At 33.9% G+C, this 19271-nt stretch overlaps 1 protein-coding gene and 1 pseudogene across 1 annotated transcript; one reads left to right on the forward strand and one right to left on the reverse strand.

Moving 5' to 3' along the window:
- Positions 1 to 2777: 2777 nt before the first annotated feature.
- Positions 2778 to 3710, reverse strand: LOC141545206 (olfactory receptor 2A7-like). Its single transcript, XM_074272231.1, has one exon. It carries the CDS (start codon positions 3708 to 3710, stop codon positions 2778 to 2780), a length of 933 nt encoding a protein of 310 aa, XP_074128332.1.
- Positions 3711 to 10868: 7158 nt separating this feature from the next.
- Positions 10869 to 12706, forward strand: LOC141542685 (NEDD8-activating enzyme E1 catalytic subunit pseudogene; annotated as a pseudogene).
- Positions 12707 to 19271: the final 6565 nt, after the last annotated feature.

The raw sequence follows: 19271 nt of genomic DNA on the forward strand, positions 1-19271 counted from the left end.
CTTATCTTGTTATATACCACTTGGGCATGAATAAAAATTTTTTTTTCAATTCTATTCCCTCCTTGAATCTGTTCAATTAAAAATCAAGGTCTTGTTTTTCTTAGTTTGCTTTGAATGAAAACCCCTTTAAGGTGGATTTCCTCTTTATCATTTTTATTTCTTTGCTGTTCTTCTCTCTAGGCTTATCCAGACTAATTAAAAAAAAAAACTATTTCCATAAATTCAACCTATTTCCCCCATTTCTTAAACTTAGTACAGAAAGTAATGTTTTTACCATTCCTGTTTTTTTTTACCTGTTTTTACCATTAAAAACAAATAAAAAAGAAGAAATTTTATTTTATGCCTTTTCATGTTTGTTTGTTTGTTTTTACTACAAAAATTGTGAGTTCCTTTTTCTGGCAGAAGAGAATTTGGAAAATGTATAAAGTTCTTCTGTAACTTTAAATTACCTTAATGCATTGCCCTTTAGAATTGAGTTTGTCTTTCTCTTTATGGATTTTGAATAGTCTTTAAGTAAAAACTATACTCAAGGACCAGGAGATAGTTGTATACTTCAACAACAATACTATATGATGATCAATTCTGATGGATGAGGCCATTTTCAACAATGAGATGAACCAAATCAGTTCCAACAGAGCAGTAATGAACAGAACTAGCTACACCCAGCGAAAGAACTCTGGGAGATGACTATGAACCATTACATAGAATTCCCAATACCCCTATTTTTATCCATCTGCATTTTGGATTTCCTTCACAGACTAATTGTACACTATTTCAAAGTCCGATTCTTTTTGGATAGCAAAACAACTGTTTGGACATGTATACATGTATTGTATTTAATTTATACTTTAACATATTGAACATGTATTGGTCAACCTGCCATCTGGGGGGAGGGGAAAAATTAGAATAAAAGATTTGACAATTGTCAATGTTGTAAAATTGCCCATGCATATATCTGGTAAATAAAAACTATTAAAATAAAAATTTTTAAAAAACTATACTCAAATAAAAAAGTATGAAAAATAAAAAATAAGCTAAACTTTAGGATTAGATATAGAAGGATTCTGATGCCTTTTAAAGAGACCATTTCATCTAGTTATTCATTCAATAATCATCAATGAAGTGATCATCTCCATATATGATCTCCGTATAAGATCATCTTCTTCCTCTTAAAATATTTTTTACTAGTACCTTCAGACCTTTTATATCTTTAATTTTTTAGAAGTCAATCACGGAATGGGATTTTAGGTACAAATTGATAGGATACTTTTTCTGTTCTCCTTTCAATCCATGGCAACTAACAGAACTCTTTACTATCTGTGCCCTAGTGTACAATTCAACTTATTTAGACATGAAATAGACACATTGTAGTTTAATAGCTGGACAGTCAGTCTTAGGATAATCTTGTTTAAAATCCTACCTCTGACTCATACTGGCTGTGTGAACCTGGATGAGACAACTAAACTTGGAGTGATCTAGGAAATTCTTCAAGAACATAAGTTGCAGAGAAAGTGCAGAACTGTATTTGTGAAGGTATTTTCCTCATTCTTCAATTATCTATAACAATAATTCATGGTCCAGTCTATTATTATTTGCATGGCACTATATTAGTTACTAAAACACCTAAGAGGCATAGTGTCAGAAAATCCTAAGTTCAAGACCATTCTTTACATACCTGCTAACTGTTTAACCCTGAGAATGACTCTATATATTTTCTCAACTGTAAAATGGGGACAATAATAGCACTTGCCCCACAAGGTTGTGTGAGAGATAATGAGATAATATTGGCAAAACATCAATTTCCTTTCCTTTTGTCCCCCGATAAAGTTGGAAAGAAAAAAATCATAATAGTATTAATCCTTAATGGCAAGAAGTGGAAGATGTTAGAAATTGCATTTCTAGTTCTGAAATCCAGAAATAACTAGAGCTGATTGGTTATTTTCTGAATCTTATATATGGGATGATGCTTAGAAAGACAGAGCTAATTCCCCTTCCTTGGTTCCTAAAACTCTGAAGACTATCAGGACAAAAATCACTAACTTTCTTGACCCATAAAGACTGTACTTAGACGTTGACCTGACATTGAATATTGCAACAGTGAAGTTGAATATAAGTAATGCTATCAAAGAAACAATTATACATATAATCTGTGATTGAGTGAAGCAGGAATTAGGTTAATCACAATATAATATTCTTTTTGTCAAAAACATTCATCACAAAGTTTCATATACTATAGATAAAACAAAATCACAAAATCATTTTATAATTTTTAAATATTCTGGTAGTTTATATTTATCATTAATTTTCAACAATTGCAGAAATGTTCTAACTTTGATGAAATATTTCCAGGAATAGTCATGGTTCTTTACTTGTCTGGCAGAGTCAAATGGCATCTGTATTTGATCTGAATTGTAACATTTTTCTGCCTTGTCTTGGCATTTTCTTATCATTTTGGTCTTTTTTTGCCTTGGTTCATCTATTCGATGCATAGTTCCAGATGACTTCCTTTACTAACCTGACAGAAACTTTCCTTGGTGAGATCCTCTTCTTTGGCCAATTTCAGTAATTTTGATAGGTCATTTTTATTTTTTGTTTGGAAACTTCATACATTGTATAAAATATTTACACACTCCAACAAAGAGGAGTAACACATATGTACATACACAAACTCTATCAAACAATTTAGTAGAAGAGATCTGATTTTTAACTGGCTATTAAAATGAAAATAGTTACACTTTTTGACAGATTTATATATAGTTCATATAAGTAGTCAGCTTTTATGATGGTCTCTCCTTCCCCAAAATTCTCTTCAGGGCACCTTTTACTTCATTGTTCCTTAGACTATAAATAAGGGGGTTCAGCATGGGGTTAAATAGACTATGGAATAATAGGAGATATTTCTGCTGCCCTTTAGTATTCCCATGCTTGGGTCCAATGTACATAATGATGGCAGTGCCATAGAAAAGCCCAACTACACAGAGATGGGAGGAGCAGGTAGAGAAAGCTTTCTGTCTCCCTTCTCCTGACTGGATTTGCAGGATTGCACAGATTATTCTCATGTAAGAAATCACAATTGAAGAAAAGGGTCCAACCAACACAGAAGCAGCCCCAGCCAAGACTAAGATCTCATTGATATGAGTGTCAGCACAGGCAAGTTTAAGAATAGCTATGATTTCACAGAAAAAGTGATTGATTTTCTGGGGACCACAGAAAGGCAATGGCAATAATAAAAATAGATGGACCAGAGCCAAAAGGTACCCAAGGACCCAAGAGGTCAGTGCTAAAGTGATACATACCCTCCAGCTCATGATTACAGAGTATCTAAGGGGGTGACAGATTGCTACATAGCGATCATAAGACATTACTACTAGGAGGAGACATTCTGTGTGGGCAAAAGTCAAAAAGAGAAAGGTCTGAGTGATGCACCCAGCATATGAGATGGGCTTGAGTGGATCCAGTAGGTTTGCTAGCATCTGGGGCACAGTATTGCAGGCATAGGAAATGTCGACAATAGCCAAATGTGAGAGGAAGAAATACATGGGGGTGTGGAGTTTGGAATCCAGACAGATGAGTACTAAGATTACTCCATTCCCTAATAGGGTGAAGACAAACATCAGAGAGAAGAGTCCAAAGAGGAACATTCGCATGTCAGGTCCTACAGGAAATCCCATCAAAATGAATTCTCTGACCAGTGTCTGATTGATTGTCATACTTCTGTAATATAAAGAGATTGCAAAGCAGATCCAATAAATGAGAAGTGATTACATTGTGCATAGTTTTGTCCATTTATTGTAAGATACATCTTCAATGTTGTTGCTATGACATACTTGAATTCCTGAAAACTCGGTTTCTATTCAAATTATATTTTATTTCTAAAGACCTCAACTACTGGAGGAAAGATTCACTATTTGGCAAAAACTTATGAGAAAACAAGAAAGAAGTCTGGCAGACATCAGCTTTAGTTCAAATTTGACATAACATATCAAGTTCCAAATAGATTTATGACTTAGCCATATGTGTCACATAATATGAAAATCAGAAGATCAGTGAAGGAAATATTTACTGCAACTATGTATGAAAGAAGAACATATTATAATACAAGGGATATAAAATATAAAAAGATAACATGTATAACACTTATAAAACTGAAAATTAAATACCAAAGTAGGTGGGAAATAGTTGACTAGGAAAAATGTTTCTAGCAAATTCCTCTGATAAAAGCCTAATTTCTAAGATATAAAATTAATTCACTCAAATATATATATATGTATATATATATATACACACATATACATATATGTATGAATATGAGCCTTTTCCCAAATATAAATGGTGAAATATATGGTCAGTTCTCAATGAAAGGAATCAAAGATAAAAAAAAAAAATAAGTATATAAAAATACAAAATCACTAATAGAAAAATGAAAATCAACCTTTAGATTCCAATTCATACTATCAGATTGGAAAAAAACAAAAACATCAATATTTATTAGAGGACTTCTGGTTAAATAGGCACATGGAGCTATGAATTGATCCAACTATTCTGGAAAGCAATTTGAACTATACCCCAAATGTCTATATCCCTATATAAACTATACCCCTAAATTGTGCATATCTACTAACCCATACTCCAAAGAGATTAAAAATGGAGGAAAAGGGCTAGCCAACTACTGAGGAATAGTTAAAGAAATTATGGCATGTGACTCTAATGGAGTATAATCGCATTTTTAAAATGATTAAAGGAATAGCTCTGAATAAACTTGAGAAGATTTAAATGAGAAAAAAAATGTTATAACAATGACATTGTAAAGGAAACAAACAACTAAGAAATAGTTAAGATGATCAATGTCAACTTCAAATCTATAGAATAAAAAATGCTGCCCACATCCTGCCAATGAAGTGATGAACTCAAGGTGAAGAAACAATTAGTTTCAGATATAGCCAATTGTTGACTCATTTGGTATAACAATATATATTTGATTGAAAGGGTTGTTTCTTTTTTCTTCTTGTTGGCAAAGTCTTCATGAGCACAAAAGAATTATTAATAGGCTTACCAAAATGAAAAAAAAAGAAAGAAAAAAGCAGCATTTAATTATATATATGTATACATAATTGTATATATATAAATAACATGAGTTTGTATATATGCATTTATGTATTCATATATCTATTTATCCTCAAAGCAGTGTTATTTTATTTGCCTTCCTCTTCCTTTCTCATCATTCCATCTCTTCCTCAAGCTAGATTTGTTAATTGACAATACTATATATTCATAATTTTTATGAATCACTGGACCAAAAGTATGTTTTGGCTGCTACTTCCATATATGTCCTTTTTGACTTCTTAGAATATGATCTTGTTTGAAAGCAAGGGCTATCTCAGTACTTGCAATATCAGACACAGTGCCTGGTACATTGTAGTTACTAATTTTTTATCCATAATTTATGACTGTGTAGGAATTAGTTGCATTCTTAGATTTCTGAATACACTCAGTTCTGCTATAGTTTAAGCTATACATTCAGCTCCTAAAAATAACTATGCTGGGCAAACAGTACAAAAGCTACAGAGCTTATGAAAAAAAATGGAGACAGACAAAAAGTCTGTCAATGACATATATAAAAGGTAGAAACCTAATAAAAATAGTAGCATGGTTTTATATTGTTAAATCATTAAGAAATGAATAAAAGTGACAATAAATAATTGTGATGTTCAAGGCTTTGGACAAGGAAGAACAAACTGGGCAATCAGGCTACAATTCTGGGCTTATGGAGGGAGGTCTTAGAGGAAGAAGAAAACAGAAGAGCTGGTGATAAAGAGGACTATCTTTTATCTTCCACCAATAGCTTCTATTGTACCAGAAGATATAATAAATATGAAACCTTACATTAACACCTGAAGTTTGTCTGTGGAAGTGGCCATAGGAAATATTGTAACTTGTGAATTAATATGAAGTGGTACTACCAAGTGTTGAAAAACAACACAAGGAGTGACTTGTGGTAGTTGGTAGAGGTTTGAGATGTATGTGTTTTGTTCTCATTAGTTCAGTGGGACCAATTTTCTGTTTCTCATTGATGAAACTGAAACAAGCATTATAGCAAATTTTTTTTCTTTGCAATTTGATTCTCCATATTATTATATTTTTCTTGCTACCTTCTCATGAAATTTTTTGTCACTGAATAATTTGGGTTTAGAGATTCAATTCAAAACAATACAATTCCATCAATAATCTTTTGTTGATATCTGTCATGTACAAAATATTCCAATAGAAAATGCAAATGCAAAAATAGGTAAGATAAAAATTGAGCACAAGGGATATTCAATCCTGTGAGAAGAAATGACTATGATATGAGGAGAGAAGTGGAATAAGTAAGAGAGAGAAATGAAATTTGAGGAAAAATTTCAACTCTGAACAGTTTTCTTCACAACTCAGGATTTATCAATTTGAAAGGGAAAAAAAAGAATAAAAATCCAAATCTCCCACAGCTGACATTTGTCACTTTCTTCCTTCATGTACTCTGAGTAGTGATTTCATTTCTTACCTGAGTATCTGAGAAGACAATAGCAAACTTCAATGGTCTTTTAATTATTCAAAGATTTTACTTCTTGGATGAGCTGGGGCCAGGAAACGTGAAAAGGTTAGGTTAACCTAGCCTCTAAGGGGACTTCTCTCGCTGCTCTTAATTTGGGTTGATAGCAACATATTGTTCTACTATGGGAACCCACCACATTCTCTGGCTGTATGGCTCTTTGACTACTCTTTGTTTCATCGCTACCTCAGAAAGTCACCATTGATGCAGCATGTCATGAGAATCTGTTCTGGGAAGGAGCTTGTAACCCTAGCCCAGCCTCTATGAACTTAGAATCAGAGACTAAATATGGGGCATCCAAGAAGTAGCTTCTTGGACTCCATCATAGAACTGGTTACTTATACCATCCTAAGTATATCCAATATTCCTACAAGCCACCACCTACTGAATTAAACATTTATACTCACATTGTTGTTAGTCACACTCTTTTCTACTTTGTGAGACATTCAAACCTTAGAGAAATTGTAAAAGAATATATAAAGTAGGACTGGAGATCCAGCTCCCATCTGCAAGTACCAGAAGAGAATTTCAGTTTTAGAAGCCGTTACTGCCCAGGCAAATAAGTTCAAGGTAAGAATCAGAAACTTTTTTTCATATATAGACACACAGAAAGAAGTTTTATTCTTTATACAACTCAGCCCAAATCCATCCCTAGATAATTCTAAAGATTGAGAATAATTGGAGGTCTATGGAACTTCGTACCCAAGATTATTTTTTTTCAGTCCCTTAGGATATCAGTAAAATGATTTCAGGGGAATAGCAAAGAGCCATGTTGTCAACTCATGAAATAAACACTGAAAACTTCAACAAAAACAAGTCATAATATTCCAAGACAACAATTAAACCCTCCTGATATTCCATGACTCCTGAGGTTGCTCCAACTTCAGAATCACATAAGTGAATTCACTATAACTTAAGGAAAGTGGACTCTAGTAGACTATTGGAATTCAGCCCTAACTTCTAATATTCATGCTTTCTTTCTCTACTATGCCCTTGGCTGTTTACTATGTTGGGTTACATTAAAAAATAATTTGAATCCATAATACATAATAAGTAAATAATTTCACACAGCCAACTTATTTGGCATCATTTAACCCCCCCCTCCACACATACACACACTATCCTGGTTACCATCTCATTCATGACGATATACCTCTTAAAATACCATTACCATAAATGTTCAAGTTCTCCAAGGACACAAAGAGATAGTTTTCAATGAAAATATCCCAGCTATCATCAGTCATAACAATTAATCAATCACAAAATATTAAGTACTTACTGTTTGCTAGATTAGAGATGTAAGGGAAAAAATGAAAGTTCAAGAAGTTCATATTTTTTAAATGGGAGACATAACTAATGCACAAAACAGTATAGGTAGAATAAAAAATAATCATAGCATCAGAGCAGAAGTGAAAAACCTGTTGCAGGAAGTTGCACATCAAGTAAATTTAAAATGAGGGCAGGGTTTCTAAGACTCAGAAGTTGGGAAGAGTGTTCTGTTAATATAAGAGCCACTGCAAAGTTATTGAGATGACAGATGGGGCATCATGTGTGGAGTGAAAAAGCAAAAACAGAAATTAGGCTTCTTTGGTTGGACTATAGCATGAATGGTATAGAATAATGTATTAAAATACTAAAGATGATAAAAGGGGAGCAGGTTATTAAAATATTTAAATGCCTAATAGCTTTTATTTGATTCTAGAGGTAATAGTTTAGAATTTACTAGTACAAGTGGGGCAAGATAAAATTTCTTCTTTAAGGAAATCACTTTGGTGATTGTATAGAGGATGAGTTAAAGTAGAGACATGAGTTGGAAAGTTCAATTAGAATATTATTAAAATATATCATATATGAAGCAAAAATAATAGTGGTGGTAGCCATGTGAGTAACAATAAGCAGTATATTTGAGAGATGTTATAGAAAAATCTATGAAAAGATTTGGCAATTGATTGGATGTATAAGGTAAATGAGAGAGAAAAATCTAAGATGATACCAAGATTACAAACCTAGAATACCAGAAGGATTATATTGACCTTGAAAATAATAGGGAAATTCAGAAGAAAGGTAGGGTTTTTTTGTTTCTATTTTGTGATCAATAATGACCTCTAGTTCTTCTTTGGTCATAAATTCCTTCCTTTTCCACAGGTCTGAGAATACCATAACTTATTGAGCCATTCTCCAACTGATGGGCATGCACTCAGTTTCCAGTTTCTTGTCACTGCGAAAAGGGCTGCAACAAACATTTTTGTACATGTGGATCCCTTTCCTTCCTTAAGATCTCTTTGGGATACAAGCCCAATAGAAACAAAGCTGAGTCAAAGGGTATGCAAAGTTTGATAACCTTTTGAACATAGTTCCAAATTGCTCTCCAGAATGGCTGGATCTGTTCACAGACACCAACAATATATTAGTGTCCTGGTTTTCCTAAATCCCCTCCAACATTCATCCTTGTCTTTTCCTGTCATCTTAGCCAATCTGAGAGGTTGGTAGTGGTATCTCAGAGTTGTCTTAATTTGTATTTCTCTGATTGATAGTGATTTAGAGCACCTTCTCTATTAGAGATTAGATATCAGAAATAGTTGTAATTTTTTCATCTGAAAACTATTGGTTCATATGCTTTGACCATTTATCAATTGGAGAATGGCTTGAATTCTTATAAATTCTCTATATCAATTCTCTATATACTTTAGTAATGAGGCTTTTATCAGAACCCTTAAATGCAGAAATTATTTTCTATTTTATTGCTTTCCTTCTGAACTTTTCTGCACTAGTATTGTTTGTAGAAAAACTTTGTAACTTAATATAATCAAAATTATCTATCTGGTGTTCAATTATGAGTTCTAGTTCTTCTTTGAACACAAATTCCTTCCTTCTCCACAGATCTGAGAGGTAAACTATCCTATGTTTTTCTAATTTCCTTATATTATCCCTCTTTATGTCTAAATCATGAACCCATTTAGAGCTTATCTTAGCATATGGTATTAGATGTAGGTCAAGTACTAATTTCTTCCATGTTAGGTTCCAATTTTCCCAGCAGTTTTTGTCAAATATTGAGTTCTTATACCAAAAGCTGGGGTTTTGGGGTTTGTCAAACACTAGATTATTATAGTTATTGACTAATCTATTACGCTGATACATACCTTGTGATACAGCAACTCCACAATGAATTATCTGTCCCAAGGAGGTCACAAAAAGGGAAAATGAATAACAGGTACAAAAATATTTATAGCAGCTCTTTTGTGGTGGTAAAGAACTTGAAATTGAGAGCCTGCCAAACAACTGGGGAATGATTGAACAAGTTGTAGCATATGAATGTAATGAAATACTATTTTTCCATAAAAATGATGAGCAGTTTTAATAAAAAGCCTGGAAAGATTAATGTGAACTTTGTGAAGTGAAGAGAACCAGGAGAACATTATATATAGTAACAGCAACATTGTGGAACAATTAACAATGAGACAAAATAATTCAAAAAGATTCATAATGGAAATTCTGTTCATACCCAGAGAAAGAACTACAGTCTGAATACAAATGGAAGCATATTATTTTCACATTTTACTTTTGTTTTTTCTTTCTCATGATTCTTCTTTCACAATGTGACTAATATGAAAATATGCTGGGCAGCTAAATGGTGCTGTATATAGAGCATGGGCCTTAAAGTTGGGAGCAACTGAGTTCAAATCCAGCCTCAGACACTTAACACTTATCTGGATGACCCTGGGAAAGTCACTTTACCCCAATTGTCTCACAAAAAAAAGAAAGAAAAAAGAAAATTAAGCAAATATGTTTAACATGATTGTATATATATGACCTATATCAAACTACTCTCTTGGGAGGAGGAGAGGGAAGAGAGGGAAAAAAATTGGAGTTCAAAATTTTATAAAAATGAATGTTGAAAAATGTTGAAAAGTATTTGGAAAAATGATTTGCAATTAAGTAAAAAAAAGACAAAGAAAAAAAGAATCAAAGTATTGTTTGCTGGAAGTGGGGGGAATAAAGATGACTATTAATGAATTTTAAGAGAATTTCAGGGCCACTTCTGCCTCCCACCTTGAAAGTAGGAAGAATGAAAGAAACAATATGGTGGATGGTGAGGAGCCAAAAAGAAAAGAATTAGAGTGGAGGAGTGACTGGTGAAAAAAAGGATTTCTTTCCTAAGAGATTAATGATATAAATACACACATACACACACACACAATGAGTCCTTATCCTCAAGAACTTTATATTCTATTTTTGAGAAAGATCTTATTAAAAGATAAGTACATTCAAAATATATACAAGAATGGCTATTGATAATGGGTGTGGGGATACTGGAGAATGGGAAAGTCACTGAAACTTTGTAAAGAACTTCCTTCAATGATCTGAACCATTTGCCTGCCTTGATTTTGAACCAATCACTGAATCTCCTCAGCTTTTATAAATGCTGGTAAAATGCTGGTCATTGGAGCAAAAGGATGTCCTTTAAAAAAATCTGCCTAAAAATGCCTAAAAAAAAGTCCCTAAAAAATGTGCCATTATCTGGTTTTAGACAAATGTATGTGACATACACAAACACCAAAGATGTTTCCAATCTAAATAGATAGTTTCTGTTTATGCCTGAAGATATTAGAAGATGCATAGTTGAAGTTGCTGAAGAATTACTAAATTATAGGACCCCTGATTATGCTGTAGTTGCACATTGCAATAAGATTCAAAATTTGGCACTTTATGTAGACAATTTTATATTATTCTGTGTTGTCTAGATTCCATTATTAGTAGAAGATTATTAACTGGCATGCTGTTATCACCTCTAAATTATGAAGGTGGAATATTAAATCCAAGTTCTATTATTCATTTGATAGATGGGTTTTGAAGGAAATAATAAGGAATGACAACTTATTTTGAATATACACTGAAACTTTATCCACCACAGATTACTTTCTCCACATATCTATGCTTAGGCTCCCAGAACATTGAATTGGGTATGCAAGGATATATCAGGAGTCCAAGGAACAGCCTTTTGGAGAGGGGCTTACATGGGATGGAAATGATCCTGATCACATTCTGTGGATTTTCCACAAATCAGTAGAGAGAGTATCACAATTTATTATTATGGGTGTTACCTACAAGCTTTAAAAAAAAAATCATTCCAGTGATAGCTTCCACAAAAGCTGTCACTATAGCTGTGTGCCACAGAGGTTTTAAAAATAGTCACAAGTGTATATATTCTCCTTAATTATTACTTCTTATAAACAATCATCAGGATGATTTTAGAGATATCAGGAGAGACTTATATTAACTGATGTGAAGTGAAGTGAGTAGAACCTGATGATTACATGGCAACAGCAAGATAATATGATGATCAATTCTGATGGATGTGACCCTTTCCAACAATGAGATGGTTCAGGCCAGTTCCAATGTTCTTGTAATGGAGAGAGCCATCTACATTCAAAGAGAGTACTATGGAGACTGAGTGTGAATCATAACATAGTATTTTACTCTGTTTATTGTTTTTTGCTGGCATTTTATTTTCTTTCTCATTTTTTCCTTTTTGATCTGATTTTTCTTGTGCAGCATAATTGTGGAAATATGTATAGAAGAATCGCACATGTTTAACATATATTGGATTTCTTACTATTTAGGGGAAGGAGTCGGGGAAGAGAGGGAAATATTTAGGACACAAGGTTTTGTAAGGGTGAATGTTGAAAATTGTCTATGCATATGTTTTGAAAATAAAAAGTTTTAATGATAAAAATATATTAGAATTACTTCTTATTTAATGATATAGATGGGCAGTACACATATACATTTGAAGTAGATAGAAAGGCAAATTATCCAACTTGCAGCCAGCTTTCTGAAAATATCCAGTTTTCTTCATTAACAAGATTGTAAGAAGTTTTAGATTATCTAATTAACAATGTCTCATTATAGATGAAATTTCCAGCATCATGGTCACATTAGAGGAAAAGAACAGAAGCCTTTATTTATAGATAGCAATTCCCATTGAAGAACAAGGCTAGATCTTTCTAAGACATTAAAAAAGTTGAGTCTTTTGTGAATGGTCAAAAATTTGCTATTGTCAATGGTACAGCATCAGAGACTGTATTGTTCAAATTTTATTTTACTACTTTAAAACAGTAAGTATATATCTAAAAGAGTGAAAAGAATAATTTCAAAAAGGTGATGGAGTGAAGTGCAAAAGATTAAGGAATTGTTTTTTGTTCATTTTGAAGAGGACCAATGACATCATGGGATGGTTTTGACTTGTGCATAAAGATGCTACAAATACTTGTCCCCTACATATTAAAAAAAATCATACATATCCAAAAATGTTTATGTTTTCAGTCTGTCTTCAATGTTTTCCCCTCTCTTTTAATGGAAAGGACTGCAAAGAATGATATCTAGGATGATAAAAGGCTAGAACAGCTTACAAAGGTTAGTTGAGTGGCTAAAGAAAATTAGAATTTTATTTCAAATTTGAAGCATTTTATTATTAATAAGTCCTACTTTGTATGTTTATACTATACTTTGTGTTGAATATTTGTTTTTAACATATTAATTACTTCCCCTAACCAACTCTCCCCTGTGGTATCTTCCTAGAAAAATAGATTATTTTTATCTAGCAGTACATACTATTTTCCATTTTTATATTTTATATTCACATGTAAGTTATTTAAGGATAAAATTTGTTTTGTTCTTTGTGGTTTTAAGACCAAGCACCAAGTATAATGCCTAATATATTGCAGAGAGCCACAGACAGTGGGGGACTCTTGGTTAGGTATAAAACCCTTCAGCCCAGAGAGAACCTGCTGACAATGTCAGGTTAGGCTCTCTTCTTCCCTTGAGGCATCTCACCCTTCCAGAGAAGTCTAGAGGGGTGTGACCACCTGTACTCTACCAGAAGTAAGGGATACTTAGAGTAAAGAGATGTATTTACATATCAATAGCAAGGTGCTTATAGTTAGCACTTGAGCTGTGTGCTATAGTGATGTGATTTTACTAAAGTATTTAGGGGCTGAGAGGACTGGAAATGAATGGACTCCATCTTTGACCAATCTCTGGTGTTCTCAAGCTTATCACTCTACCACTAAGACCAAGGACTAGGCCTGGTCCCAAGATCCTCCAGAGAGCTAGTATAGATGGTATATTTTGGCACCCTATTGTGGAGGCTCTAGAAAACATAGTACATTTTGGCACCCCAGTGTGGGGGCTCTAGAAAGCACACCACAATATATTACAATATTTAATAAATGCATTATAAATGATTGATTGACATATCTGATTTAATTTCATCTTATTAAATTTCTAACTGAATTATAATTTTTAAAAGAAATGGAGGATGTATGTTTTTTATTGTAATAAATTAAGGTCCAGCTTTGTGCACTCTGAATTCTATTTTTTTATTGCCATCTTTTTGTTTTTTTCCTTGTTGATATTGTACTATTGGTTTAATTTTCTTTATCCTGCATCAATTTATTGCTCTGAATTATTCAAAATAGACATATTTATACTGAAAAATAAAAAGCTAAGGGCAGACATGATTGCTAACTTCAAAATATTTAAATAACTATTTAAAAATATACATTTGTGCATATAAAATATAGTATAATAAATTATATATAACTATAACTAAGGAGTATAATTGATAAAGAAAATTATACATATATATGGTTTTATAATATTATAATATTATATATTTCACATAATTTTGGACCTCTTTCTGTCTCTCTCTCTCTCTCTCTCTCTCTCTCTCTCTCTCTCTCTCTCTCTCTCTCTCTTCTGTGGTCCTCAGGACTTTGTTTTTTGATAGATCCCAGTCACTATAGTTTTTACCAGCAGAGGTTTTGTCTGTCAGGATTTATCTATGAGATATAACATTGGATGAAATAATTTTAATGATGAAACCTGTGAATTCTATGATCCTATCATTTTTTCAATTTATTTTAAAGATTCATTATTGTTGGGGGGTAACTGATAAAAAATGAAGATATGATAAAATTTCTCCACCTTTGGTTTTCAGTTACATAGAATAAGAGACAACCCCAGAGGCTCTATATGTTTTTTTTTTTAATGGCTTCCATGTAGCATCACAGAATCCTAGAGATAGAAAGGATTTATAAAATCATTTTCTAATTTATTAAACACTCTAATTAAGCCATAAATCTTATTTAAAACATGTTTAATAAATGCCATACAACTTCTGCTTTTAAAATTTCCCTGTGAGCTCTTTTCATAGTGGCTAGAAACTGGAAGATAAAAGGATGCCCATCAATTGGAGAATGGTTGGGTAAATTATGGTATATGAAGGTTATGGAATATTATTGCTCTGTAAGAAATGACCAGCAGGATGAATACAGAAAGGCTTGGAGAGACTTACATGAACTGATGCTGAGTGAAATGAGCAGAACCAGAAGATCACTTTACACTTCAACAATAATACTGTATGAAGATGTATTCTGATGGAAGTGGATATCTTCAATATAAAGAAGATCCAACTCACTTCCAGTTGATCAATGATAGACAGAAACAACTGCACCCAGAGAAGGAACACTGGGAATTGAATGTAAAATATTAGCACACTGTCTATCTACCCAGGTTATTTATACCTTCGGAATCCAATACTTAACGTGCAACAAAAAAATGGGATTTACACACATATATTGTATCTAGGTTATACTGTAACACATGTAAAATGTATGAGATTGTCTGTCATCTAGGGGAGGGAGTAGAGGGAGGGAAGGGAAAATCTGGAAAAATGAATACAAGGGATAATGTTATAAAAAAAATTACTCATGCATATGTACTGTCAAAAATGTATAATTATAAAATTAATAAAAAATTAAAATAAAATAAAATAAAATAAAATTTCCCTGTGAAATAGATCTCCTATATCGTATAGTAGCCAGTCACCTTCTTAATCCCTAGAAAGATTTTCTTTCTCTTGAACAAACAGTTTCATTGTGGTAATTTCTGATCTTAGTTTGTTGTTTTAGAACTAAGACAAAGTTTAATTTCTATTCAATATTTCTCATATTGGTCATCTTTCAGTGGATAACACCTTTTTCTAAACTTCTGTAAGAGTACAATAAAAATACTAATGTTGGCTGGAATGCTAGAAAAACAAAAAATGCATCAGAAAAGAATTTATGTTTTGACTATTATCTTATAATTTTAGTCATTATAAAATCAAATTAGGATGTGTGATTTGAATACTGTAACATTGCAATACAATATTGAATATTCAATATTGCAATAGAATATTGAATATTTGAATTTAATACAATATTGAACTTGGATATTGTAACATTACAAAGAACCTAATTGTAATGTGCCTCCTGTCAGTTACTATTACCAGTCTGTCCTAGGCCCAACAGAGTACCTTTGACCACTGACCTTTGCAGTGTCAACTCTACCTGGCTCGCCTCCTCTGAGGCCTTCAAAGGTCTCTGGCCACAATCTCTTGAATCTATAGCTTAATAATAGTGCACTCAAGAACAGCCACGTGTAATCTTAAAAGCCTTTATTATACCTACTCACATAATGCCCTGACTTGTTGGTTCCCGAGTGAACACCTGGTCAGAAGACCCACGTGTTCACTACAAAAATCCTTACCTCTTTTGGCTACCCCAGGCTAGGGAGCCAGGGTAAAGAGCACCAGGTTAAAGAGAGCCACTGCTGCCTGCAGTGGGCTTACATAGGGCCTGTGAGGTCACACACACAGCCAATCAGTGAGAGAGTCATCCATTAAGAAGCTATCTCAATGTGGCCAAGATCCCACCTACAAGGCAGTCCTAATATCCACAGAAATTAATTCCTGGGGGACTCAAATCTCCCAATGCGCTGTGGCACCCCCCATTTAAAGGGCTCTTACAATTCCCTTCTCTTGTTTTGCAGGAACTGCACATCTCATCAAGCTAAACTTTTAGCACCAGCTATAGTTCACTTGATCCATGAGATGACAGAGTGTTATGTCCAAGGAGGTACAAAGCAGCAGATCAGTAAACAGAAGTATGACAATAAGAACCAGGTTCAACAGTGGCCCAAGTGTTCAACCCATTCATCAAAGTCATACTCGAGATAATAAGCCAAAGAGGCTGGATGCCAATGAGGTAAGATGTCAACACTGAGGTGGGAAGTCAACAAGGTAAAACATCACAATTCTAGTTAACAATTAAATATCAGTGAGATAGGTTGTCACAATTCTAGTTACATTTATCACAATTCTAGTTTCTCACAATTCTCTATTGCACTTTTCACAATCCTAGAACAATTCTAGTTTCACAGGTGCACATAAGCAAAGTCATGTCCAGTAACATTGTCTCAATAACAACGGCAGGTGGGTGCGTTGGTTTTTCACCCACTAATTTAAAAGCATAGTCCTTCAATAGAAAGCATAGGGCAAAGCCTCTTCCCAGGCTACCATATGGCAAGTAGCCATGGGAGAAGCACGAAGGCCCATTGTCCATTTACAGTCTTTATATTGCATATCACCCAAGACAGTCTATTTCAGCTGCTACACTGGAACTGTGTCTGATGTCTCTGGTGTCACGGTCAGGAGGGACATTGCTGTCATCAGCGTCTGGAGGGCTGCTGACATCTGGCTGGTCCCTCTGGGCTGTTGTCTGGTCCTCTTGGATCCCCAGGTTACAAATGTCTCTCGTGGGGATGAACTCTACTGCTGGATCTGCACCTAGGAAGGAATGTACCCGGGGCCCAACTTGGGCCTTTCCAAATGCCATCCAGGCCTTTCCACATCACAGTGGAAACAAAGTTGTTGTCAAAAAGATCAACACAGGCAAAAGTTAGTCAGTCTGTCACTTAGCTGTACTTTCTGTGTATGCCCCAAGTGCATTGCTAAGGTAAAAGGCAAAGAATTTAAAAATGTAAAACCAAAATAATTTAAAAGTGTAAAACCGAAATAGATTAAAAATGTAAAACCAAAATAACTTTAAAATGTAAAATCAAAATACTTTAAAGATATAAAATCAAAAGTGTTTAAAAATGTAAAATCAAAATTTAAAAATTGCAAGCATTCACATATATGTATTGCCACATCTTGTGCATATCCCAAAATTCCCTTCTCTTGTTTAGAAAAGACTATCTTGGGGATATAGTCTGTGCAGTAATGACTTTACTAGTAGGATTATAAGAAATGCCAATGGAATGGGCAAAGTCAAATTCAATGCAAAAACACCCAAAGGGAAAATATTTGTAAGCCAATCCATAAACTGTCTTAAATGCATGTGAAATTTCTACAATGGAAAAATGGTTGATCACATGTCTAGCTGCTTCTCCAGATTGGAATGAAGCCATAATGTCCATTGGTCTTAAAACATTAAATTTCAAACATAAGGGTTTTGTCCTATAGGGAGTATAGGAGAGTGAAAGAAAGATAAGCTGTGTAGCTTTTTGCCATGCTCTTAGCTTCCTCTTTAGTTATCACAATTTGCAAATATAAGATTCTAGCAGCCTGATTTGAAGGTCCACTCTGAAAATGGACATGTAGGGTATATTTATCTGAGCGCTTTCTCACTTGTTCTCGAAGTTCTTCTCGAAGAGCTGATACCTTTTCAGTGGTCTGCCACTCATACAGTTAATGAAAAAAGAACACTCGGCTATATCCCTGAATTCTTTTGCCTAAAATCAAAGTTTGAGTTTCTGATACCGAGTTGTACTTCAGGAGTATGAATCAATAAATCTGATATTACTTTTCCTTCTGGGTCAAAGATCACACACTGTCTATTTATTCTAGCGATTAAAACAGCAATTTTCCAAATCATTCTAAACATAAACACTGTTTTATAAGTACCCGTAGGGGGTTGGGAAATCAAGCTCACCTGTGGAAGTGGAAAATCCACGAGGTAAGAAAAGAGAATTTCCAACTCTCCAAAGACGATCCTAGCAGTTTTACAAGTATAAAACTCCACTCTCTCTAACTGCAAGGCCTTATCCCTGTAAGGTTTCTTAGAAATTAACTGAACTGTATTTTTAAAATTTTTCTGATTATACTCAATACACCACAATTCCTTTTTACCTTGGGCCATAAAGCCTACTCCTGTCTTTTGAAATGAAGACATGGGAGTTTTGAATGGATTAATGAGCAGTGCTGATGATATTATCGCCCTTCCTTTTCCTCCTCCCCCTTCTCCCTTGGCCCAAGAAGGTGAGGCAGAGGGAATAAGAATTGGAAAATTCCCCAAAGGCTGATTTAAAATCCAACCTGAGCTTTGCACATAAAAAGGACTAAACTTCTTCTCAATGGAAGAGTAATCAATAAATTCCTTAAAACAATAATGCACGAGGTAAACCAACAAAATGCTAAGAAGAATTTCTCCAACTGAAGTCCATGTGGTTCATTTATTTCCCTCCTTAGTTTCAGCCACTGGTTTGAACTCTTCCTGTTCTATCTGTAGTAACCTAGCTTTTTCTTCTTTCTCTACCTCAATCTGTAGCTTAATTCCAGCAACTCTTGCTGTGGCATTTTATACTCTATACTGTCATACAAACACATTAGCTCTAGGTTGCTCCCTCTCCAAGCTATATTTACTGGGTGTGGGGATAGCCTTCTTGGAGCTTGATTACAAGCTTCCTGCTATTCTTCAGTGGTGATCTTTGCTAAAAGATCTTCCATCTGGCTCTTTAACCTACTTATATAAGCATTATGTTCAGCTGTATCCTTGAGCCTGATCCTGGAGTTACCTGGGTC

The sequence above is a fragment of the Sminthopsis crassicaudata genome, chromosome 5 (assembly GCF_048593235.1).
Source record: "Sminthopsis crassicaudata isolate SCR6 chromosome 5, ASM4859323v1, whole genome shotgun sequence".
Taxonomy (NCBI): Eukaryota; Metazoa; Chordata; class Mammalia; order Dasyuromorphia; family Dasyuridae; genus Sminthopsis; species Sminthopsis crassicaudata.